This window comes from Pipra filicauda, unplaced genomic scaffold (genome assembly GCF_003945595.2).
Source record: "Pipra filicauda isolate LSUMZ 115617 unplaced genomic scaffold, ASM394559v2 scaffold41_size5083284_pilon, whole genome shotgun sequence".
NCBI classification, from domain to species: domain Eukaryota; kingdom Metazoa; phylum Chordata; class Aves; order Passeriformes; family Pipridae; genus Pipra; species Pipra filicauda.
In genome coordinates, this window is record NW_024104554.1 from 1,814,579 (window position 1) to 1,841,685 (window position 27,107).

Sequence of the window (27,107 nt, forward strand, 5' to 3'; positions counted from 1 at the left end):
ACATCCCTGGTAAATTAATCCTGACTTATCTAATGAGCCCATCCCCACATCAGCATCTCAGGGTTTGAGATCAAAGTAGAGGACTAAAAGGCATGAATGTCTTGATACCCTGAGCACCTCGTGGTAGCAGCCTTATTTCTTCCAGACCACCTAAATACAAAAATCCAAGTCTTCTACACCTCGTTCCTCTGCATAATTTTCCCACTTATATTTAATCATATGTCTCAAGAGAAGCAGGCAGCTGAGGGCAGAACTTCTACTGGAGATAGCAAAGAGTTTTAGGTTTTCATTAATAAATAAACTATAGCTAGATTCTCTGTGAAAATGTGAGCTAAAAAAGGATTTTGGTGTAATTTTTTTTAATAGTAAAAAACATGTGATGGGATGGTAACAAACATATGATGCAGTAGCATCAAATACAAGACCAAAGCTAAGAAGGTAAAATAGAAAGGTCAGGCACTAAAATAATTTAGATGTAATTTCCTGAAGCCAGAGTGTTATATATGTGACCCACAAGACAGAATAACAGCTCAGCCTGTAAAAATTATTTTGAAATACCAGGTTATTAAGGGAAAGAATATTTGTGGGGTTCCCATGGAATTATTTAATCAGAGAAGGTTAAACCTTTAGTGATTTCCCGGTGCTGCACTGTATATCTTGGGGCATTCTCTGCTTGCAGTATGTCATAAAATATTTTGTGCTACTAAAAGCTGTCTTGGTTTTATTTCTCCATCAGTATTTCAGATTCCAGTCATTCAAACTAATATACGAAGAGGCACCTTCAGGCACAAATACAGTTACTGTCAGGACTGACACTTAAATATCCAATTAAACTCTGAATGGTGGCCCCTACTTTACATTACTCATTTGTTTACAAATGCATTAAAACTAAAAATAACTTGAAAGCATTGCTTAGTATTGGCCTTTGATGCCTATCCTATGCTCCATTTTTCATTTCTCAACGCTCCTGCTCCATCTGCTACGTCAGAGATGGCAGTTATAAAACCAGGCACAAGCACACATACACCTGAGTATTGCCAACTGCCTTCTGTGCATAAAACCTCCTTCCTCAGCTCATCTGCAACATTATTTTCTACTTTAGTGTCAAACAACAGTAAGATTTACTTCTGCCCTGAGGTTTATAGGAAGGTTGCTGACTTGCAGAAATAAAATTTTAAGTATTTGTGAATAAAATCTCGTTGTTTAATTTAATTTAACAAGCATCAGATTGATCAATTGCTTGCTACATCCTATCTCCCTAACTTTTTCTCAAGGAAGTTCACATTCAAATCTTCCTTTTTTAAGAAACATTTAATACATTGTAAGTGCAACAAGAAGTAATTTATTTCAAAACTGGTACTCTGTAAAGGAGAAGAGGAGATATAAAGTTAGGTTCATTAATATATATCTTTTTTCAGCTGAAGGCAGATTTTGAGAGTAAGAACAGGGACAGTTATATTTTTTCTCAACCCAACTCCGTTTCATTTACATCTCTAGTTCTACAGACAGCACAGTCATTGGTCCTGATAAACGCTTCCATCCTTTCTCTGTATGTCATTACAGTGGTGCTACATATAGTGATCATTAATGAAAATAGTCTGTGAAGCATTTTATAGCTCATCTCTTCCCTTGTGAAGAATGTGCTTCGTGCTTTTCCCTCAAAAATTTTCTCATTTGAATGGCCTTATTTGTCTCAGAATTTCATAGCATTGATTCTCTACTCCAGTTGCACTCCATATGGTGCCTAGTTTTGTTGTAATATTTAAAGAACTTCTATGTAAAAAAAAAACAAAGAAACAGTATAAATCAACTCCAAAAACATAAGGACTAAAAAATACCAACCGTATAAATTGTCTGAGTAATAAGGGAAGAATTGACTTCATGCCAGTTTTGATGGTTAGCTTCCCGTTTATCCATATAATAACCAAGGATTGGTGAACCTCCACTGTATGTTGGTGCTTTCCAACCAAGGGTCATTGAATGACCATCACAGTTCAGAAGTGTGATACCATGAGGATATGATGGACAAGCTATAAGGAAATAAGCAACCTGAGTTAGGACAGAGTCTAAAACACTGCAGTGTAGAAGTTGTTTAGCATTTTTGGTGTTGATTCTGTTTTCTGCAGCATACTGCTGTCAGCTGCATGCTGGTAGCAAAGCAGCTGTAAAGTTGCTAATCAGCATTCATTTTATCACCAGATATAAATGTGAAAGATGTTTTGAAACATCTGACTAATGTTCTGCCCTCTCAGGAGATAGCAAGAAGGAATAGGTGAACTTTGGTATTGAAATCATAATGACAACAAGTCTCTCCAGACCAAATATTATGCTAGTAGATGGAAAAGGATCAGAAGGTCTTTTCCTGCTAAGAAACAAATAAGCCACTCAAGTACTTCTGGAATACAGTAAAAATCATCCAATTAAAAAAAAAAAAGGGGTATGAACTTGAAAGAAATTAAGTCATAGGACTGACTACGGCCCTCATGATTTTCCTCTCCTATCCTGATATTATATGCTTTCTTCAGACTTGTCCTATAAGGAATAGCAAATATTTAGACTTTCAGTAACTTAACTTACGTTGAGAGAGAAAAGCAATTTCCTTCATGAGTTTACCTGCATGGATTTACTCCCATTTGTATCACAAGCAGAAGTGTCATAAAGTCATCTTCCTAGAGATGAAGAAAAGTCTTTTTCTGGGCCTTTTATTCCCCTACTACTAGCAAGCACCCCTTCTAGCAAGCAGTTTTGGATTTGTCATCCATGCTTGAAAGTTTGCCCAAAGATACTCCTTTCTTGACATTGGTGTGCTGCAGTCTGTGCAGGCTAAGCACCCGGCCCTAAAGCTCATATATTTTCAGTTGAATTGCCAGTATAACTTGAGAGAATGTAACCTACCTCATTCAGAAAAGAATACATTAGCAAAGGCCCTTATTACAGTTCCTGATCTTGTAGCTATACTAGTGATCAGCATAAAAACAGAGAGTAATCAGCAGAACTGGCCTTTTGCTAATTTTTTTTCTGACAGGCCTTCTCAAAGGCCATGAAATGTGGCCTTTACATTTATTGCCATTTCTTCGTAAATAAGAATGAACAGAGCAAACTCCTAGAAATGCCCTTAAAATAATACTACAGAAAGATTCTAGCCATGTAAGTCACCTATAAATAGTCCAGCTAAATTCCTGTTAAGGCTACCAAAATGGACAAAAGCCATCCACATCCTGTAAGGGTGTGTAAGATCCATGTGCTCTGTGTTTGGTGACATACCCCATGCAACCCTCATCTTCAAAACAAACAGTGACAAAGAAATAGGTGCAAGTGCATTTACAACATAGTGGTGATAGGTGTACAAGTGTTCATGCACCACCTACCCATATGAGACACACTTCGTCCTAAAACAATCAAATAGAGTAACTTTGTCAGCAACATCTAAATTTATCAGCCATTTATCCAAATTTATTAACCATTCTGAATTATAAATCTTCTAAAGGTTTGTTTCTGACAAGTATGTCTATTGGTCTTCTCTAAGAGGCAGAGGCCACTCAGTCGGGGAAAAGATGTTCTATTTAAAATTTTTCAGTATGAAATTGAAACTGTACAGAAATAAAAATTGGACTATAGTAGCCCAGATGTGTGTGCTTTTTTCTCTAACTAATTATCCAGCCTTTCACTCAACAAGTATCATTCTCATTGAAGGCTGCACAGTTGATCTTATGCAGAAATTTTATCTCTAAATACATTGTGCTCCAAACTGGAGCAGACAAAGAGAATTTTCTATTTGGTTCATCCACACAGTAATAAAATTTGCCAAGACTCTTCTAAATGGAGCAATGTTTTGCACTACTCCAAGTCACTCAGAAACTATTTGTCTAATTTAATCAAAATTTAAGTTTCTTTGATACAGCCTATGAGTAGAAGGTAACCTTTTTATTACAGTGCATCTTGCCCAATATTTCTAACAGGCATTATGAATAGCTTTTTTTATAAAAGAATTTTATACAGTGTTTTCTATAGAATAGCCACATGCCAGAACACAAACATCATTAAGCAGATGTGCTGGATGGCTGCATGATATACTGTTACAGCAAATCAGACCAAAGGACATGATTGCTGAAAATATGTGATTGATTCAAGAAACAAGAAGCTGAGTTGCACAGAATCACACTTACTAAGGGCTGCCTGTACTGTTACAGCCTCTGACTCCTGTGAGTTTTCACTCAATCCTACAGCATTTGCAGCCTTCACACGGAAGATGTACTGCTCTCCAGTCTCCAAACCATGAACAACAAACCTGGGTTAAAAAAACAGCATTGCATATTATTATTTTACAGGAACCATTCTGTGCTGTAAGATGAAATTGTTGTAACACTTAAAAAGCTCAACGTCATGAGTGCTTCACAAAGGAAAATATTTCCATGAGGGAAACTGTAATACAATGACATGTTGTTGTACAATAAAATAGAATGGGACTCTAGAAGGAAAGTCACTCATTAGATTGCTAATGCTGATCTAGCAGGTAAAGTCAGATAAAATATAATATATTCCTCCTGAACTTTGACTTGCTAAATTCTAATCTATTCTGGGAAGGGACTGTATTTTTTACTGTACTTTTGTAGTCATTATCCAAAATAGGTTTTAGTTTTGATCTGAGGTTCTAGGTAATTATTGTACTGGATAGAAAAGTCAGAACTATCCTATTGTAGAGTATGCTCATGTATGAACAAATAAATGCTTTTTGTTGTTTTTATTCTGTCCCAATCCCTTTGACCAAGAATTAGTCTCTACTTTTTCTTTGATCAAATTCCTTGACTACTTGAAAAAAGGATTCAGCAGAATACAAAGTCACTCAAAACCAATTAATAACTGAAAAAAAATACACTAAACAACATGATATGCTTGTTATAGAAAATACAATCTACACGTCTAAACTTTGCATTTGGCGAGTGATTCCAATAAAAGTAAGCATGATTGTCACAGAGGAAATTAATTAAAGAATCCCATAATGAAGTGTGATATTTTCGGGAGGGAGTCAGAAATCATTAGAAATACAGACAGGGCTAGTGTCATGACAAGGGAACTAGGGACAGGGGCTGCCATCCTTTATCCACAGATGTAGCAGATCAGGGAGCTCTGACATTTCTGGAATGGGACACATGGATTTCCTGCACAGTGGTGTGAGCAGCCAAAGCATTTTTCCCACCATATTTATAGCAGAAATGACCTGACCTTTTGCCCTTTTGTCCATGGACTATGATAAAACTTTTGACTTTTCTCTCCTTCTCATATTTATGTGAATCAGGTGTGTTTACCCCACAACATAATTTATACTTTAAGAAAGGTATTTATTTTATGCTTACTCATATCCAAGACACTCAGAATCATGTCTCTAGAACATGCTTTTATAACACAAAGTCATGGGAGGAAAAAAAAGGATGCTTCTTTTTAAAGAAAAAAAAAGGGAGGTGGGACAAAGTCTGCCATCTGCCCTGCAGTTTGGAAAACTTAGCTCTAAGAGTCTGCAGACTGTTTTTCTTCACAGTCATTCAATATTCTCCTTCCATTATAACACCATGGCTTAGCATGTAAATTGACTTAAAACTATCCTATATTTTTCAAATCTCCCAAAAATACAGATATATTGTTAATACCTGTTATATTTAATAGGTTTGTGGTTACTAGGTTCCCAGTGATTTGATCCCACCACAGAATAGTCAATGTAGTAGCCATATAAATCTTCTTCATGTTTTGGTTTATCCCATTGAACTACAACTGATGTCTTTGTATTCCTTGTGGCCACCACCTGACCAGGTGCAGATGAAACAACTAGGAAAAAAGAGAAAAAACGTACACTATTAGGAAACACATAAAGACAAAAGTAATTTGAGTTAGATGAAACACTGTATACTTTGATCATATTTAATCACTAGAGCTATGACTTCTACCAGGTTAATATCATTATATTTTAGTGTATTTATTTCACTCTAGGTCTGCATACTTATATATATGTGTGTAAAAATATATTTATTTTTCTATTTGTTTACTCAGAATACTCTAAGCTATGAGGCTCCTTACCAATCTGATTTTATATAGATTTTCTGAGAAGTCAATTATAGGAGAACATATTTCCAAATATTGGTGTGGATGAAGGCATTCAGATATGAAAATGATAACTCTCAGAATTCCTCCCTCAAATGTACTCTCTCAAATCAGAGGTTGATGAACAACTCATGTCCCTGTAGCACTACTGCATTAGTAAGACATGCACATAAACTATAAAGGTATATCATGAGTGTTAAGAAATGCTCCCTTACAGTCAACTAATGACATTACCAATTTAGAAAATATGGGCTTTTTAGGACAACTTTAGCATATATTTGAATGCAAAGGCTTTAGCTAAACATAGCTAAATGAATTTCCAGAAGCATAGGAACATTGGTTAGAAGGGATCATCTAGTTCATCCTATCACAGACAGTGGGATTACCACCAACGCTAAACTGGATTGTCAGTCATGGATTTGCCTAAGTCTTGAAAACCTCTGACAACTGAGATTTCACAGCTTCCCTGCACAACCTCTTCCATCACTTCACTCTTGCACTTCTTTCATTGAAAGAGTATGTCCAGTGTAACAATTTTTGGCTGTTGCCTGTTTCTTTTGTCATCTGGCATTGCTGAGAACAGTTTGGCACCATTATCTTTGTAAGTCACCAAACTAAACAAGCCCAGTTACCTCCACCTCTCTTCAGAGGTCTCGATCTCTAAGCCCCTGGCCATCTTGGTTGCTATTTAGAGGACTTCTCCAGCTCCTCCATAACCATCCCTCTAGAATAAGGAAGCCAAAACTGGAACCAATACTCCAGGACCAACCTCAGCAGCACCAAGCAGAAGTCGATAAAGCTTCCTTTGATCTGTTGACTACAGTTCTCCCAAGGTAGCAGAGTACGCATTTCACTTTACAAGCAATGAAAGTTCATTGTTGGTTTATATTATCTAAACACCTGAACATGCATAAATAGAATCAGATATATTGAGATCTAAATAGAAAAAAAGATCTTGGTAAGAACCAACACACAGTCTGTACACTACGAAATATCTATCTGAGCTTTCATAATGTAAGAAACTAAGGCAATGTCTCAGCCTAGCATGACAGGTTAAGAAAGTCATCCACTACTTGCCTATTTAAAGCATTTTAGTTTTCTCAGACTGATATATTGCAGAGAACTAGAAGCAGCATGAAATGAAAGGCAGCAATTTTTTCCACTTAGTCCTTCAATATTAAAATAAAAATTAATACTTACAGACTAACGTACTTTATGCAATAAATCTGTAAGATCAAACGGATTCAGTTTTAGATAAACATCCCTCCATTTAGGCCTTTAAGTGTTAGTGTCTAAAAGCACATGTTCTTAAGCTGCCATTATAGTCCAAGACCTAGGGCTTAATTCAGTTACCTAAACAAAATCACTTAGAGCCATTTTAGACCATCTGACACTTCTTCATTGAGCTGTTTTATACGACTCAGGAGATAATACCTACAGTCCTCTGAAATGGTAAACTGAAACCATTTGCAAAGGTACTTGATGTCTTCTTAGCAGTCAAACTGAGCCTCTGCTCAGTGCTTGGTAGAGTCCTGAAAACAATTCATCTCACCCTGATGCAGACACTCCACAGCTGGGTACCATGGGGCAACTTATGGCCACATCAACCAACTTATTTTCCAGGTTCCAATTGCCACAGCGAGAGCAGAGGCACCTAGTGGACCTGTAGATACCTACATGGAAGCACCTTAATTTAGATTTTAATCTCAGACTGAAGTCTTTTACCACTCAATTCAGTTGCATAATTTTAAACATCATTTTGGGTGGCCTAAGATACCCAATCCATTCCCTAAGTCCTGCTCATAAGCTACCCATAATTGCTATGTAATTATTGCCACCCCATGAAGTTGTCTCAGCTACTCTCAAGAATATCAAATGACACTACATGAAGGCAACTAAAAGGAGCAATGTGTTTCTGACATATTTTAGCTCAAACGCTAAAGTTCATCTCTGAAAATACTCCTGCAGATTCTCTTTAAAACAGAATCTTCTGCTTTATGCTTTATTTAAAGCTGTAATTTATTCAGAATGATTTGCATTAACCCCTAAGGGATATCCTTTTTTATGTACTAAGTGAAATAAATGCAGTGGGTTTTTTGCTACCTTGGGAAATATTGAATGTTATATGCATTAATGAGACATCAAATCAAGAATGTATAAAAGCAAAAGCTGCTTTTATTTTATCATGTGCAGTTACAAGCTGAAGATATGGATTATATTTTTTAACAATGGTATATCAGATATTGTAAATATTTTTATATTAGTAACAAGTGTACTAGTAAGTTATGTGCACTTAAGGTAACAGCTATCAATACATAGAGCTGTTGTATGTGACCTCTGCAAAATTGCAAAAGCAAAACAAATATTTAAAAAATAAAATTAATAGTCACTCCCTAAATTTTCATTTGTGTTTTTGAATGTGGCCCCAGGATAAACATTTCATTTTCATTTGGGAAATTACCACTGAACATGTAATTGTATGTTCCCCTATTTCTGAAATCTACTCAACTTCCTGCCACAGGAATTCTGCACCAACAGTAATTTGCAACTTAGAATACTAAGAAAGAAATTAAAGGCTACCTTATCTAGCTGAAACTGCAGGGAGTTAGGTAGTATAAAATTACCCGAACCAGACAATATAATTATCTAAGTTAGCAATTAACCTGCATTATCCTATTTTTTTGAAAAGTCACATTAATAGAGCACTGAAGAGGGAATAACTAAAAATAATTTAACTTTTTAATGATTATTGTTTTCAGTTAGGGGACTTGTGATCATTAGGAAAATTTTAGAAAGTTTCTGAAATTTAGCATCTTGATCTTCTTGAAATCCTTCACAGAATTGAACACAAATAAAGTCAATTACTATTACTGTAGTTATATTAATCTAATTATAATAAGTTATCTATTTCCATTTTGTAAAATATCTATTGTTTTTAATATTAATGTCTTACAATTAACACCTTACCAACGGTATCTTGTGGTTGAATAGGTTCTGTGATTTCAGATGGATCACTGATGCCATGTTTGTTTGCTGACAACACTCGGAAAACATATGGTTTTCCTTCCTCAAGGTCAAACACTGCATAGCGAGGAGATTTTACTGCAACCTGTGCATTGACTCTTTGCCAACTTCCACTGCCAACCATGGACTACAAGAAAAAAAAAAGCTGTGAATAATTTCTGTGAACTGTCAAAAAATGAACATATTGCTGTATTGCATTCTGTCATGAATTTATTAAGAGCTGTGAGAGAGGGATCGCTCTCAAATGCCTCCCTTAAACACATGCAAATTCCCATAGCTCATGCATTCCATTACTCTTCAAAAAGATCTGAATGCCTCACTGTCTCCCTGCCTGTCTCAGCTTCAGTACATGCACACTTGTACATACAACCAGCCTTCAGTCAGGGCCATGACTGTCAACTGTGATTGGTCCCAAAAGAATTACTCTCATTTCCTGCAAAACTCACTTGAACACCCAAAGATTTGGTATCAAGCAAGCAAGTCCTAATCCAAATTCTGCAGAAAGGTAGGGAAGGAAACGTTATTTTACTCACCACTTTATGTATTCCATTGAGTAATGTCAAGCCCCAAAAAGCATTTTTCAAATGAAGTAATTACTTTTGAATATTCTCAGTGCAGCAGCTGAGCTTATCATCACCACAACCACACATGGAGGAGAGCCAGCAAACCGGCACTCTGACAGAAGTCTGCTGTCCCTTAGATTTCCCTCATAAACTCTTTACTCCAACCAAAAATTAGTCATGGAATCTTTCAGAAATTTTAGTAAAATCCGAGTGCCCAATAAACAGCTTAAAGAAAATTTCTTTGATTCACAGAAAGGTGCATACAAATTATATGTTTATTAAATTTCAGAACAGAGAGTCTGGGAACAAAACCTGATAGACTGTGATCTTCTTAGAAGAGAAACAGTGTTTCATGGGTGCTTGGAAACTACCTTGTTATAATGAAGCTTACCATAGATAAATAATAAAAATATAAACGGTTGGAGTCCATATACCAAGATCTTTTTCATAGATACTGAACCCACCTAGTGTTCTCAACAGAAAAAAGAAATATAACATCCATTTTCTTGATCATAAAAAGCTGGAAAATATGAAATAAACATTATTTTGCCTTATATTTTACTGCATGCCATGAAAAATATTAATTGTTGCATTTCATTTTCACAGAGGAAAGACTAATCATCACATTTTGATCTGCAGTTTAATTTGATTTATCTGTTAAATTAATGATTTTAAGAGAACATGGTTTTATAACATAGAGAACTCATTTCCATTTTGAGTTTCTTGAAGTCTCTACAAATACGTTTTTATTCTTCAGGACGGAGTCTTCTTTGTCTGAAATAAAATAATTAGAAACTGTGCTTTTCCAGAAGACTGTGCTAACAGATGACTGTGGAAAGTAAAAAACAAACTTCATGTATGAACTGACTAATCTATTCATATATATTAGTTATTTATATGCAGAAAGATTTTTAGATTCAGGTATTAATTAGTATAACAGACCTTTTTTTCCCCCTAATAATAGCCTTTTAGTCCTCATTCTCAATTCCCTTCAGTAACCAAGCGTAGGTGTCCACTCAGTGGAAATCTACCTCTGAGCTTTTGATCTGAGCTATTTCTGCATATTCTGGAAACAACAAGGCATTTCCATGACAAGAGCTTCAAAATCCTTAAGTGCCAATATGCTTGAAATGTATAGATAAGAACAGATGTATGTAGCTGGGAATAAATGCAAGGAAGATATGCTATTTTATTGCATAGAAAGAACAACAAGATACTTATTTCTATGGAAGTTTTCGTTACTTCTTTTGAATGTGAAAGGTTGAGCAGGAGAAATCATGGGCATGCATGCTGGAAAATTTAACTAGTGTCTGGTCTTCACTTTACGACAATTGTTCAACATCCAACAGGAAATGGAAGACGAAAAATGTAGAAATGGGCTATAAAGGTCTTTTGAAGTGCAGATTTTTCATTTGTCTGAGAGGGAAAAGACAAGATGGGGGCTGCAAAGATATGAGTGACGTGAACAGGAAGGCTAGGAAATGAACTGTGAAGGAATGTGCGGAATTTCAGATGTGAGAAGAAAACAACTTGTAAAGTAATGCACTGAGAAAAGCCTGACACAATACTCAAGATGTAAATTGAATGTATGGCAGTTTTATGGACAGGTTTAGTGTTTGTGGATAGTTAATAGGGGGCATATGGTAGAAGCATAATTCATAAAAATTAAGTATAGTTTGGCATGTAAGAGTTTTAGAGGTCAGGTACAAGGCCCATTTTATCTACTGGAAAAACTTTGTAACAAGTTACTGCAATCCAATATAACTTAAAAACCTGGCTCATGGATAGATTTATCTAAATTTTAGTCACTTAGGTGAGTGAAGAACAAACCCCTCCTACTGTGATCATGAAAGTCCCCTTTCAATTCAAAGTGAAGATCAAATTAGGAATCACTTTTATTCCTTGCTCTGCCAACTTTCTTTTAATACAGACAGACTGAAAACTTACAATCTTGCCTGTAAGAAATTTAAGATGCTTCTTTTCCATTTTTTTAAACTGCTACCTTACACAATTAGTTTTTTCCCATTTTAGACAACAGTAAGCAAATAGCACAGGGGCATCCTTTTCCCTGGACCTTGAATTTCAATGCTCATTAAATCATGCCATAAGATATTTGATTATTCATGCTTGTCTAATATCCCATTTCCAAATCCTGTAAAGCCACAGAAAGTGTTAGTTTTATTGTTCATTCTGCAGTTCTGAAAATGGGTTGAATGTAATTGCACACAGCAATGAAGCGCCTTACAGCAGAATGCCACTGCACAGTACAGTACCTTCTCAATGAAATACGTGAGTGGTTCCCTGCCACGGGGAACAGGTGGATCCCAACTGAGTACAACATATGTTTTGCTGATTTCTGAAGCATGTACATTGGTGGGAGGGCCTGGAATCTGAACATGTCCTGTAAGAGTAAGAAATGGAGCAGGTGTTAAACAGCAGATTAACCCCCGGGTCAGCACTCATGCCACAGCTATCTTTCTGAACTCCCCCTCTGCAGTACAATGCTCAGATATTAGGGGCTGTGATACCATCTGTGCAGTTCACTTGATCACTTTGATTAAATTTTGATAAATAATAACTCCAGTATTAACAGCTAGTTACTTTTCCAATAAAAGTTAAATATGCCCCCTGAAAATCTGTGCATTTGTCACACTTTTTTCTTTGATCACAACTGAATTACTTTGATTTTCTGGTAAAAAACCTACTCCCTATATGCAAACACGACATTTTTTGATCAAAAATGAAAATCTAAAGCGTTATTATCAGAAATTAGAATAGAAAAAATATCTGGAAGGGAAGAACAATAAGGAGAAAAACACTTTTAAAATAAAGAGGAAAAGAGAAAAAGGAGCAGAACCTATTAGCGATGTATCCCGTAACATGGTGGTATTACCAGCTGTATAGTCTAAAGCACTTGTAAAATCTATGAATCAGAGACGTAAAAATATGTCACCAGCCCTCTGGTGGTTCCAACAGGTAATGTGGTCTAATCAGACTCCTCTTCCCACTCACTCTGCAGGGTTACCGGGAATGTCAGACAGAACTTGTCTGCCCTGGGCCAGGCAGGAGGAATTCTGCATGGTCCTTTGTGGTCCCACTCACCCACCACACTGTGAGAAAAAGTCAGTTCCGTAATCCGAGGAATTACAATGGTGAAACAGCACTAGATAGGAGGGGCTCAGACCTGTGAAGGACCACTACACAGGTATAGCTACACAGCCCTGAAGAAGCTTCCTCTTGGTAACAAATCAGAAATAACACCTCAGCAGACACCTCAAAATATTATATTTTTATGGTTTGTGACAGAGAAAGCAAAAAGCTTTGTTCTTTGAAGGTACATTTTTCTACTTCTCAGGTTAGCAAAGAGCATATATCCTTTAAATGCTCAAGATTTGGCATTAAAAAAGAGAAAAAATGTTTTAATAATAATCTTTAAATTGTGAAAGTAATTTTTTAACAGTTTATAAACATCTGTAGAATGAATCAGGCTCAAAATGTACACCATTAGTAAATTTGCAGATAACACTAAGTTGCAGGGGAGTGTCGATCAGCTGGAAGGCAGGAGGGCTCTGCAGGGGGACCTGGACAGGCTGGAGAGTTGGGCTGATTCCAACGGGATGAGGTTCAACAAGGCCAAGTGCCGGGTCCTCCACTTTGGCCACAACAACCCCCTGCAGTGCTACAGGCTGGGGACAGAGTGGCTGGAGAGCAACCAGGCATAGAGGGACCTGGGAGTTTGGATTGTCAGGAAGCTGAACGTGAGCCAGTAGTGTGCCCAGGTGGCCAAGAGGGCCAATGGCATCCTGACCTGGATCAGGAACAGTGTGGCAGCAGGACCAGGGAGGTGATTCTTCCCCTGTACTCAGCGCTGGCGAGGCCACACCTGGAGTGCTGCGTCCAGTTCTGGGCCCATCAGTTCAGGAAGGATATTGAGGTGCTGGAGCAGGTCCAGAGAAGAGCAACAAGGCTGGTGAAGGGACTCGAGCACAAGTCCTATGAGGAGAGGCTGAGGGAGCTGGGGTTGTTTAGCCTGGAGAAGAGAAGGCTCAGGGGAGACCTCATCACTCTCTACAACTCCCCGAAAGGAGGTTGTAACCAGGTGGGGGTTGGTCTCTTCTCCCAGGCAGCTATCAGTAAGACAAGAGGGTGCAGTCTTAAGCTGTGCCAGGGGAGGTTTAGGTTAGGCATTAGGAAGAAATTCTTTACAGAGAGGGTAATCAGGCATTGGAATGGGCTGCCCAGGGAAGTGGTGGATTCTCTGTCCCTGGAGGTTTCCAAGATGAGACCGGATGTGGCATCAGTGCCATGGTCTGGGAAACACGGTGGTAGTGGATGAAGAGTTGGACTTGACAATCTCAGAGGTCCCTTCCAACCCAGCTCATTTTATGATTCTATGATTCTATGATGTTATTTCATCATATACATTTCCCAATCAAAACCAGACTTTTTTTAAAGCAAACTGACCTATTCAATGAAAATTTATTTCTGTCAATGCTTTCTATATTTGATTTCCTACAACTATATTTTTTCTTTCAGAAAGGCACATGAATCAGCTGAGTTTAAGACAAAATTGCCAACATGCAGCCAAGAAAATTACAATAATCCTTCACAGTATAAAGTCAAAAGATTTCCAAGTGGTTTTACATAACTAAATCTCAACACATTTTCTTCTGTCCTTGAAAAAAACAAAGCTACCATACTTTGTAATGATATAACGTGATGGTGCAGCCTGCTCTCTCAGAACAGAACATCATCCTGCACTAAATAGTAAAACCATTTGTAATCTGTGAGATCGTTCTTTCAGAAATACTCTCAAATCTTGCAGATGAAAGTAATTATCTATATAAGCAACGGTATTTGAATATTCACACTCCTTTATTAAATACGCACATTCATGCTACAGAAATCCAACTGCTATTATTTATGCCTATGCCAGACTGGCCATTTACTACCTCTGATCACTCTCAGGTGATCCTGAGAACAGGAGGACATTCTGTGAAGCCAAAGAAGTAAGACAGTTATAATCTGATCCTATAATTTGGTTCTGATCCTATAATACCCATCTCATATCATTTAGGGTGTCATTGTAAAAATAAAGAAACTTCATCTGTCCTCTCCATGCACTGGGGAAACCATTCAATGTCTGATTCTCCTTAAAACTACACCAGTTCTCAGGTGGTTTCTCTTTTACTATGTTATTATTGTAGTTACAGCTTTATAACCTTTATAACCTTTGTGGAAGAGAGCAGACAGACTCTTTCTTTACTGCTGAGCCATTATAGCTGACATTTTTGACAGTTTAAGTATAAAGATCATTATTCAAGCCTAAAAAAACAAATCATCACATAGGGAAACAACTAAAATCAGAAGAAATTCAGACTTTATCTCAAAAGTTGGCAGAGATCTCTCCAGTTCTCCTGAAGAAAAAGAGTATTTAACCTACAACCTTAACCTTAAGAACAACCTTTGCATTCAGATAACTATATTAATTAAAGAATTGAGATGGAATGCTTAAGTTTTTATGAAAATGGCAATAACTTGCTCAGATCATCAAAATCAGTCTAAAAAATCCTATATTTAGCTGCCACAAGGATACGAAGAAGGGAAAATTGGGCAATCAAATGCTTTTAAATTCATCTTAGCACTAGTCAAAGCAAAAAGGTGAGGACATGCTGCCAAAACATAATAAAAGTTGTGATGTTGAGAGTATGATGTTCTCTGTCCTTCCAAGCCTCACCTTTTATTTGTGTTCTCTCAGCCTTGCAAGCCAGAATATCTGTCTTTATTTATTAATATAAAGACTTAGCTCACTAGATGGATTTTTTTCAAGCTATGTTTCTAATTATAATGCTAAAATCCTGGAGCATAAACAGACAGATTGAAATTGTAGAAATGCTACATACCTTCAAGGTCATCCTTACTGATCACAATCTTTCGCCCTTCATCCACATGAATAGCTGTTAATCAAAATATTCAATTAGTTTCTTGAACTAGTTCAATATATTTACAAATTCTGCAAGTTACTGTTCACCATCTGTTCAAAAGCCTGTAAACTTCCTTTTCTATACTGTCGTTTTTAAATCTTTCTCCAGATGGAGTAAACTCAAAGTTGTACACTGATTTATTAACTTTCATAGGAAAACAGAGCATGATAAGACCGTACTATTTAAAGATGTGCTAAAAAGCAAGAATCATAGGAACAGTAGACAGTTTGATTCTGGGACAGATTAGTAAAAAATTGTATCATGAGTTGGACTTGTGTTATGTGAAAAGGAAAGAACACACACATACATAAAGCGTACATAAAGGAAACAGTGCATATTCAGATTTCACAGGAAACATTGTGGGAATGCTCTGAAGTCTTCATAACTACTTTAATTCCCCTCTGAGTAAAAGGAACACACAAAACAGAAGGTGTGATATACAGAATCTGCATCGGCCTTTAGGACAAGGCTAAATCAATAAAACTACTCCCCAGAGCAAGCTGGCTTACTCTATTCATGGAGAAGCTCTCATAAGGCTACTTTGCAGTCTGTAAAAAGATATTCAATCAAAGGAAGAAATAAACTCGACTCCTTAGGTTAACTAAGCAAACAGAATCTTAAATAAATATTAAAAAAATGAAGATCAAATATTCAGCATCTGTTTAGCCTTGCATAACCTACTTTGTGTTCTCTCCAGATCAGCGGGGTCGAGTGCTGCAACTGGTTCAGAGGCTCGAGAAGGTCTGCTAATGCCAGCACTGTTCACTGCTCTCACGCGGAATATGTAAGACCGTCCTTCGTAAAGACCAGTCACGGGATACTTGCAGATTTTTACAGGAGCATCATTGCACTGGACCCAGTTTTCCAAACCTACTTCACATCTTGGAACAGCAGAAGGCAGAATTTGTCAGTACCATCTCACAATAAATATGCACCATCCTACACCACAGAAGTCATCCTCAGTAAGTTGAGGAACTAAACCATAAACCTCATTAATGAAAGTCACACACTTTTTACACCCTTGTCTGATCAGACAATCAGTTCCCACCCTTTTCTTATTTTTTCATAATGCAAAGGTCATTTTTCTTCCACCGTTTTTGGTCTTTTCAAATCTCTCTGCTTCCCTTCTGTTTGTTTCTCTTCCTTGTTCTAAAAACAATAAATTAATGGCTTTTATTTTTAACATGCATCTCCACAGAACATACTGAAATTGCAACATTCGCCTAATCTTTTCCATCTCTTCCTTGTCATATTATCAAGCAAACATCTTCATGCCTTTTCCTCCCAAAATAACTGGGCCACAGAGCATAGAGTCATCAAGAAGCAGAGTGATGCCCTTATACTGGCTTCTTAGTGTGTACGTATATGGTTTGTGTCCTACTACTATAAACTTTGGTGTAGAAGACTGTTTTTGACCTGACAGTACCAGGGAAAAAAAGGGTCATGATCAAAGGCTCCTTGGCACTACAGTAATCCAAGCAACATGTCAAAAGACATATCTGACTAAATTATATAAAAAATAGGTGAAATACTCTTATAATCTATGCACTACACAAATTGGATATAGAGGGTAGAGTCCCCAGGTCTCAAGTTAATTTCCTCATACTGGCTGCCACTTATAAACCAACATTTTTCAGCAATTCCAGACAGTTACCACTGAACTATACCAAATTAGCAGGGTAACAAATAGCAATGGGCTGCAAATGTTTCTTTTAAGTGCAGAGCAGTATACATTATGGAATAATTTCAGCAATGTTTTTGCTGACGGTTTCAGACATAAGGGTCAGATGTTCTGCTCTGGCTACAAGGAGCAAGCATGTACCTCAGTGGAAGAGACATGCAAAACAGCGTTTGGATCCCCTGTTGCCCAGTGCCCGCACTGAGCTGAAACCCCAGCAAAGTGCAAAGCTGACTGAAGGAGAGAAGACTGTCATTTTGATTTAAACTACCAGCTTCTGGGAGCCCAGGTCTTGAGCTCCTGATGTACTACATTTAAGATAGAAATAAAAAGATAATGTAATAACTCCTAGGTTTCAGCTTTTGCAGTATACAGATTAAAGAGACTAAATTTAATTCAAGATGCCCATGGATTCTAGCTTCTATAAATTAAATACTGTCAGGGCTCATTCCCTGATTCACCCACATCCATACTATTGAACATTTTAAGTGTCTGATAAAATGTGTCTGCCTGCAAATGATTACTTGTAATGGCCTCTGGCCCCCGCTAACTCCCGGACTGTGCCCAGAATTGCCTGGGAAAGCATTAGATCATCTGGCCTAAAAGTTTGCTGGGAAACAATGTAGTAATTTAACACAGTGTGTAACTGAGTTCCAGTGCCAAGGGTCTGTAAAAATATATCTAAACACATGCATTGAAGGATATAATGGTAATTTTTTTCTCTTCAGCGTACACATGTTTCTGGCAACTAACAAAATTAAATAAATCCTAATGTTTACATACTTGTCAACAAAATATCCAATGACTGGGCTCTCACTGGTTGTGTTCGGTGGTTTCCAGGTAACAATTACATAGTCTCTGTTAGCATCATGGCATTTAACATCCATCGGTGCCCCTGGTGCTCCTGCGATCAATGCATCAGCATCTGGACAAAAAAAAAAAAAACAAACAACAAAAAAATCAGTTTTGACCCTGACTTCTCTGAAACACATCATAAAGACAAAGGGAAGATTTCCATTTCATTGTGCTATTTGTTTATACAAATGGAATCCCAAAGATTTCATGACATACTGGTTCACTGCAGTAATGGTTCGGGACCATAATGTATATATACTCAGATAGACAAAAATGTTCAGGGACATTTTTGAGGACAGAAAAGCTTTTTAGGCATCAAACACCTATAACATTTCATGAGAATTAAAATCCTAACCCACACGTGTTTTTGATGCTCTGACACACTGAAAGCTGTGGCTCAGTGTGTTACTGAAGAGACCAAGGTACTCAGTAAAGAACATGTAGCTGAAGAAAATAACTCTCTTAAAGAATAAAAAATTTGCAAACTCCTGGGACATTTTGAAATTATAATTTTTGTTTATAGTTTACAATACCAACAGGCATAAGTAATCAATCTTCCACTTTTAAGATACCCTTCTGTGGCTTCATTTTGAAAGATGTTGACTGAAGTGGACCCGCAACTCCTAATGAAATTGCTAACAGGTAAAGTTCTCTCCCTTCAAAGAAAGGCTTCTATAACAAAAAAACACCCTGTATGTAGTCTAAATTTTTGAAGTCTAATCACAATTATTTGTGAAGTGGTTTGTGGTCAGTATCAAATCACAACATACATGAAAAAAGTCAAAAAAGAATGGCCAACAGAGAACAGTAGAGACTCCAGAGGACATAGCTCAAGGCCAGGGCCCTGTGCATGCAAAGGGATCAAACACAATATAAAATGGACAATAGAGGTACCTAAAATTGACCCATTACTACAACAAAAACTTTTAAGAAAGTTATTATATATTAGTGGGTCTTTTTTCACCAGGGTACTGTGTTTCTTAGAAGGTAACTTCAAAATAGAAAGCTTTAGAAGAGTGGCTTCTTCAAGACATACTGCAAAGCTGATGAAGCTCTTGCACTAGTCCTGTGAGGAAGCTGGATCTCAATATCCTGAATAAAACATTCATGCCCCTCGACCCCACACAAGTCTGGATGGCACTTCCAAGAAAAATAAGGTCGAAAATTAATACAGCTACAGTGGTTACAATGGCTTAAGTGGGGGTGTTCCAGTTTGCCACCATCAAAGAGGAAAGAACTGCTCAACTAGAGATATTTTCATCTTTCAGTGAAAAAAGTATGAAAGTGAATACTAAGTTCTGCTCACAGATCCATGTGGAGGCTCATTCTCACTTCACTGGAGCTGTGCTTGCAAATAGGATGGAAAATTCTGACCTTTATTATGTTTTAATAGATTTACCTCCTTTTATCCATGTCCCCTTGTGAAACCCGTATTTGTCAGCGAGCTAATTTCTAACTTTGCTTCTTTTCTCTCATTATTGACATGACTGTAACTAGTATAGTGGTCGGAATATTTCTTTTACTTTCTCCTGCACATACCCCTAAGGCCAGGCACAGGGTATGAGAATGCCCAACAGGCCCATTCCCAGTTTCCAACCTCTAAAGCTAAAATCATCACAGTGAGCACTGATGTTATGCAAAGATGTTTATTTCCTACCAGAAAAGGAGATGGTAAAAAAAAAACAACAAGCTGTTTCTTCACAAGAATGGTTTCTCCCATTCCTAAGGAAGGAAAATGTCCTCAGGGGCATGTTCCTCTTGAAGCTCCCCATTCATGTAAGGTGATTCTTTTTTTCTAGTACAGACTACTATATACAAATCAAATTACTACGAAATACCACAGAGCTGGATTTCTTTTGTACTTCAGTCATTACACAGAATTGTTTAATAAAACTAACCTTTATACTGTTCTTTTTCGTTTCTCCTCAAGAAGCAGATTAAAAGTTTACCTTTTACGAACAGGTATGCACTGCATTCACTGATTCCACCTCTTGTAACCATGCGCAGGGTGTATAAACCTTCATCATCTTTGTTGAGATGAGTAAAGGAAAGAGCTGCCTGGCCTTCTCCGAAATACAGTTTCGTCCACTTGGAGTCCTTTATCAGCACGTCTGGAAGAGAAGACCCATCAGGCACGTTGCTGTGCTGCCGGAACAGCCTACGTCCTAGTGCAGTCCTCTGCTAATCAGGGACACAAACTAACATTTATGCCAGTTTGATTCAGAGTGATAGGGCTTTGACACTATGAAAACTCTACAGAGAGTAAGTTACATCTCTCTAAACTTATTTGATCAATGAACTTTAGAGAACATGAGGCATAAGACTACCCCATGCAGTGCCAACAGCATAATTCCCATCACGATAATTTTTAATACACTGAGAGAGAAAAATATTATCCACATTTAGAAACAACAACATGGAAACCTGCCATACCCTATAATGAATGCAGGGTGGTACTTTGTCTCGTTTTTAATAAGTTTTGCTTCCTGTTCAGGTCAAATGTCAGATTATTCAATTTCTTCCTCCAAATTTAAAGACTAGATTCCAGTTTGATCTGAAGACTGTTATATATACCAAACTTAAAATTTGAAGTCATGCCTGTTGAGCAGTGAATAACATTAAATTTAAATCTCTCAAAGGTGAGAGGTGGTGACCCATGATTAATGCAAATTAATCTGATTGCTTAGTGAAACCAGAGCAAAAGAATGAACAGGAAATTTTATGTTAGCCAAGAGACTTTCTCACATCATGCTTTTTAATAACTAATTGGACTATTTTTGATTTTTAACTCCCTAAGACCTATTACACACTAATTTATTGTAATCGATGCAGGAGAATTGTATATAAAAGAGTTGAATATCTATGAATGCCTATTATTCTATTGCTTAAATACATTTTGGAGCAGACACTCAAACAATTGCAGAGGAATCAGTTTTCCCACCTACTAACTGAACTGCATCAGAAGGTATAAAAAATGGCACATATTCAGATAATAAAGTATCTGGAAGACACACTGCTAAAACTTACAACAGTAAGTTGCATAATCATCTAAGCATGTGTTTGTTTTATGAGAAGCACACAAAGTAAATTCAATCACGTTCCTTCCCATGAGATTCTTAAACATGAGATCCTTACCTAGAAAATTTGAGTGTCCCCTTTCTGTCATGCATGTCACAATGGTACTTAGACTTTGTGTAGAGAGACATGAAATATTTTAAACCAAAATAGAAAGGATCTTCCCCTAGAACCTTTAACCAATGCATGAACTCTGTGGAAAATCCCGAAGAAAAAAACTGAAAAGCACTTCTGAAAAGTAGGTCACTTATTTAGACTGCAAACTTGAGTGGAATGGTAGCCACCCTGGTTTGAATGTAAGGAAATTGTAAGCAAGCCTGTAATGTCTATTAAGGTCAGAATCATCCATTTCCGTGCTTTATGTGTACCTGAGACCAGAAACTGAGGAGGCAGTTGTGTTTGGTAAGAGCAGAAAAACTTCCCTCCCTCATATAAGGCCAAAGACCCACCAGAACTCAGTAGATGCTCTCTTTTTTTTAATGCAGTCTGGAGGAATGACTTTCTAGGAAGACAATAAATTTTGGAGGCTACAAGCATATTTAGAAGTTCTAATAGAGAAAGTATTCATACACCTGACCTCACAATAATACTACTGCACTAAAATTCACTGTCTATTTATGTGTTGTGCTCTGTTACTTCTCCAAGAATTTACCAAAGGACAGATCTGCAAGAGACTACTAACCCATAGAGGCAGTGGGTCTCAAGCCTGATATGTGGTTTTCAGTACACGAGATAGTTTCCCTAATACATTACTCTGATGAAAGTTCATACAGTGAGTGGGGAACTACTGTATACTGAAACTTCTTTTCATCCTGTATTTTGTTCTTCTGAAACTTTTGCTAAATTGTTCACTCTGTGATTTTTCCCTCTGAAGTCAATTGTTTTATTGTAGATTGCAGTATAAATGGCTGCAGAATGCTAGCGCATATAGCTTTATAGTGTTTATATTACAATAGAGATCAATAACAGAAAGTTCCTGCTAACGTCTGAACTCATATCTAGATTAGATATAAGTTCCTGAAGTATTATTTTGACTTAGTTTCAGTATCTTAAATTGTTCTTTCAGTATCTTAAATTGTTCTAACTGAGCCATGAATAACAGACATCATATTCATGTTTGTCAAATCCCAAATCACTTTAGAGGGTTTGATTCAGCCTACTTATATGTCCCTAGGAGTCTAGTAGACACCCCCAACAAGGCTCACTAGCGTGAAGCTTATTTATGCTAGATAAACACATATTTCTCCTGTGTATAACTATTAGAAGTAAATCATACATATCCATCTCAGGACTTTAGCTGCTATTATTTGATTAACACTAACTGAAAAATACAGAAAAACTACAGTTTGTCTTAATGCAAGAGTAGAATTAAATATTATCTCTCAAAAGAAACAAAATACCTAAAGCACATGATGTTAAACAAATTATTAACCTTCTCATTGCTTACATTTATACATTGTCTCCAGCTCTCAAGAAACTCAACACAGGGAACTGTAGCATATAACAAAGGTTCACAGTGCATGAATTCCTGCTGTGTTTGGGAACAAGTTCTGCCAGTCGATACACCTGTACACCTCTTTGAATATTGTGATCCATGCACATGTAATGAAGGACAAATCTAAGCTTTTTTGTAATGCCTAATTTCATGTAATATAACGGGATGTAGAATAATGGGATGAAAACCTATTGGCTTTAAACAGACTATGTTTTCATCTCAGGTTTTCATGAGACTGCAAAGAAGGGGGAAAACAAAGCATGTAATATTTTTACATATCAGGAGGGAATTACCTTGGCATTATGAAGACGCAAAGAGAAAGGGTCAGAAGGTTTTTCTCACCTATCCATAGTGCAAGAAAAATCCATGTTTGATGAAAAGTGGAACAATACTGGGCATCCCTTGAAAATTAGCAGCTCTTCAGAGCTGCAGTTTCAAACCCAAAATTTGAGAGGCTTGATACCTTGAGAAACTGCACCCAGCAGGAGACAAAGTAAAGATACCCTTGAAAATGATGGCTCATCTCAGAGTGAGGTGAGTGATTATTTGTAGTGATTAAATATCCTAAAATGTACAGTGAAATCCCTGTACACTTCAATGGGAACAGAATTTGGATTCAAGTATGAGCCTTAGATTTTAGGTTATTCACCAGCCAAAAAAAATTCATTTTTATTATTTTATATTTTTTATTTTACTAATATTTAATAGTTCCATCACAGTGAAGTATCAACAGAGATAGATAAATAGGAACGGAAGAGTAAGTAGCAGTTTGCTTCCTGAAGGTTCACATGTGAATCTAGGTAAAACTATAATGGACATGAAACAAAAGGCATAATAAGCAGGAACAAAAGCATCCTTTTTCTGGTTTTCCTAATCTTGAATTCTCTTGTCTTTTCTTGTCTTACTAATCTTACTGTCACTTCTTAGTTTATTCATCACAGTCCAAATATCAGTCTTGGCAGGTCATCATTTTCCAATGTGGTCCCTTTGGGGAAAAGTCTCACCATTCGGTGAGACGATGGTGGATTTACCATCCCTGGAGGTTTTTAAGATGAGACTGGACATGGCACTTAGTGCCATGGTCTAGTAACCACAGCAGTGTTGGATCAAGGCTTGGACTTGATGATCTCAGAGGTCTTTTCCAACCCAGCTGATTCTATGATTCACAAATAACCATGTCTTTCCTTAAATCCTCAGACAGAATAATTATTTTAGAATCCTACATAGAGATGGTGAAAAGCAGTGAGCTAAATATCTAGAACAGGCTGCTATCCATTAAACTCCAAGTAGCTAGTTTTATGTTTTAAAACCCTTTTCTGGTGCAATGAACAAACATTACTCATGCAGGGTTTGTGTACCATCCACCCGAGCATACAATATGCTTAGTGATGTTATTTTCAGCACTTCCTGGTAAGACTGTTTCACTTGATGTAACATAGTTTTTCACTGACAAGAGAGGCAAGGAAAGCAACCTACCAACATGGCACATAAACAGCAGGCCTGACTTCTATAAGTATTCCCTAACTATATATTAATGTGATTTTAATATAAAACTCACAATAAACACTGGAGCAAGATGAAGTGGAGACCCATGACCTTACCTCAGTACTTCAGACTTCAATTTACTGCCCTATGAGTACCCTTCTGCTCAGTGGTCAGAGTATTCTACTATAAATCATAGTCAAATCTGAGAACTGAGTTTGGATCTCCACCTAGTCAGTAAATATGATAAATATTGGTGTTATCAGATAATATGAGGTTACCCCCTGTTGCTGTAAATGTATGCTCAAGGAAATGTTGACCTGGTCACTTAATTGAAAATGCACATATATAAATTCTAGCTAGACATATTTGTTTGCTCTATTCCAAACTTAATTCTTAGAATATGATGTTCTAAGCTTGACCTGTGTCCTCAGTGACTCCTCCAGCATTTTATTCAATTCTATTCAATGTACTAACTTACCATCTCTATACCACTCAGCACGAGGTCGTAGTCTTTTCAGCTCTGGAGTGACCACCATAGAACACTTCAAGGTCAGTGTTTCACCTTCAGTTGCAAAGGTGACTCCAAATTTCTCCAGAAACTCGACATCAATGTGGGTGAAGCAAACTTCATACGAGAGGGGCACTGTGAATGAGAAAATTAAAACATACTTGAGTAAAAGTAAATTGTACTTGGCACAAAGAGATTACTGTCAGATCTGAACAGTAGATGGAGCTTTCTGTTAGACTCAATGCTCATCTAGAAATGCAAGAGTATCATGCAATAGCTCCTAATATAACTGAATGCTTAGAAGGTAAATTCAGAAGAAGTAAGTTATATCCAGTTTTCTCATCTGTAAAACCTTACTCTGAAAAGAGTACGTAAATTGTATAAGCAAGTAGAAAAAAAGGCTTACAATGGAAGGGCATTATCGCAGCAGGGTGAGGTTCTTCATCCTCTCTGAACCCTATAAATAAACATACAATAAACATTCAATGGCATGAGCATTATATTTCTTTATTGTTTTAATTATGAAGTAGGACTTACTTCGCACAATCACAGCACAATTAGTTGATGCCTGACCGTGGACATTTGTTGCAACTGCTGAATAGGTAGCAGAATCATCAAAGTCAGCTCTGAAAAAGGGAAGGAGGAAACCAGATGTCTGTTTAAGCAAATAAAAATTCTCTGAATGATTGATACTACAAGCCAAGTTAGGTCAATATAAGGAAAGTGTATAAAGCTCTTTACCGGTAAGGAAAGTGTATAAAGCTCTCTGTGAGTGTCACACAGTGCAAGACATTGATGCAAGACAATCAGAAAGCCGCTACTCTTCTTAACTGCAGTTTTATCACAGCTTAGTGTGCAGGCTGCATTAACTTGAGCAAACTGAAAATGACCTTCAGAGAATGATCAAAAGGAGATAGTTGGAGAATGCCACTCTGGCTATTCCCTTTCTGTGTGTAACATTCTTCCTTAATCCATCTTGCCCTTCTGCCACATATTTTAAGAAAGACACATGGAAGAAAAGTACATGTGATGCTTGCAGAAATTCCTCCTTCTGTGGCTGTTCCCAGATGGTAGATACTGGGATTTTTTGTGTCTCTCATATCTCTTAGTCCAATGGAAATGATAAAATAACAGGAACACTGACCAAAATTATGTGCATAAATGATCTGGTTTGTTATATTTTTTTAGCCAGAAAAAAACCCTTTACTGTGCAAGGACAACATAAACAAATACAAAGCAAAAAATAGTTACTTCATGTAAACTAGGACCCAGTGATTGATTGTCTCACTTGCTACATCCTTCCTTGAAGAGGATGTTACATTAGCAGATATACGGCCAGATGTTAAGATATAGGTACAAACTTTGATGCCCCAGTTCTTTTCTTATTTAAAATGGAGTCCATCAGGAACAGTTTATTTACTAGTATGTATGATGGAGGCTACTCAAAAATTTTCAATTATGAGATACAATATTGTGCATGCATGCACTTAGCTTGCCCTTGGAAGAGCAAATTTGTGTCTTCTTGGCAACTGCCAGATGAAAGGGATGAAATTCTGGTTGCATTTGTCTTCTAAGAGGTCATATACCCCAGGTGTGGGAGAAGGAATATGTAAAGGTGTTTTATGTAAATTGCATAATAAGATGTCAATTTTAGATTACCAAAAAGCCTGCATCTGGGTAGGAATCCATACTACAGTTCAGATAGGCATAGTAAGTCTGAAAATCAATTTAAAGGAATTGAAATCATAGAATGGTTAAGGTTAGAAAAGATCTCTTAGATCATCAAGCACAACCTATAACCTAGCACTACCACCATGTTAGACCACTAAACCATGTCCTCATGGGCCATATCTACACATTTTTTGAACACTTCCAGGGATGGTGACTCCACTTGGGAAACCTGTTTGGCAGCCTTTTTGGTGAAGAAATTTTTCCTAACAGCTACACCAAACCTCCTCTGGTGCAACTTGAGGTCATTTCATCTCATTCTGTCACTTGGTACTTGGGAAAAGAAACTGACCCGCACCTGGCTACAATCTCCTTTCACATAGTTGTAGAGTGACACCATCTCCCCTGAGCCACCTTTTCTCCAGGCTAAACAACTCCAGCTCCCTCAGCAGCTCCTCATCAGACTTGTGCTCCAGACCCTTCACCAGCTCCATTGCCCTTCTCGGGACCTGCTCCAGCACCTCAATGTCTTTCTTGTAGTGAGGAGCCCAGAACTGGACAAAGGTTTCAAGGTGCAGCATTACCAGTGCCAAGTACAGGAGTACAGGCCAGGATGTCATTGACTGTCTTGCCCACGTGGGCACACTGCTGGCTCACCTTCAGCCAGCTGTCAAACAGT

At 37.3% G+C, this 27,107-nt stretch overlaps 1 protein-coding gene across 1 annotated transcript in view; it reads right to left on the reverse strand.

The window, feature by feature from the left end:
• The window catches only part of MYOM2 (myomesin 2), a 72,115-nt gene that overhangs the window by 31,737 nt on the left and 13,271 nt on the right, over window positions 1-27,107 (reverse strand). The window contains exons 7-18 of the mRNA XM_027744767.2: window positions 25,298-25,386; window positions 25,167-25,217; window positions 24,731-24,895; window positions 20,147-20,308; window positions 18,126-18,267; window positions 16,346-16,545; window positions 15,584-15,637; window positions 11,954-12,081; window positions 9,061-9,244; window positions 5,646-5,820; window positions 4,167-4,288; window positions 1,843-2,030 (exon numbers count right to left, since the gene is read on the reverse strand). Coding sequence (XP_027600568.1) covers window positions 1,843-2,030; window positions 4,167-4,288; window positions 5,646-5,820; window positions 9,061-9,244; window positions 11,954-12,081; window positions 15,584-15,637; window positions 16,346-16,545; window positions 18,126-18,267; window positions 20,147-20,308; window positions 24,731-24,895; window positions 25,167-25,217; window positions 25,298-25,386 — 1,660 coding nt within the window. The remainder of the gene's footprint in view (window positions 1-1,842; window positions 2,031-4,166; window positions 4,289-5,645; window positions 5,821-9,060; window positions 9,245-11,953; window positions 12,082-15,583; window positions 15,638-16,345; window positions 16,546-18,125; window positions 18,268-20,146; window positions 20,309-24,730; window positions 24,896-25,166; window positions 25,218-25,297; window positions 25,387-27,107) is intronic.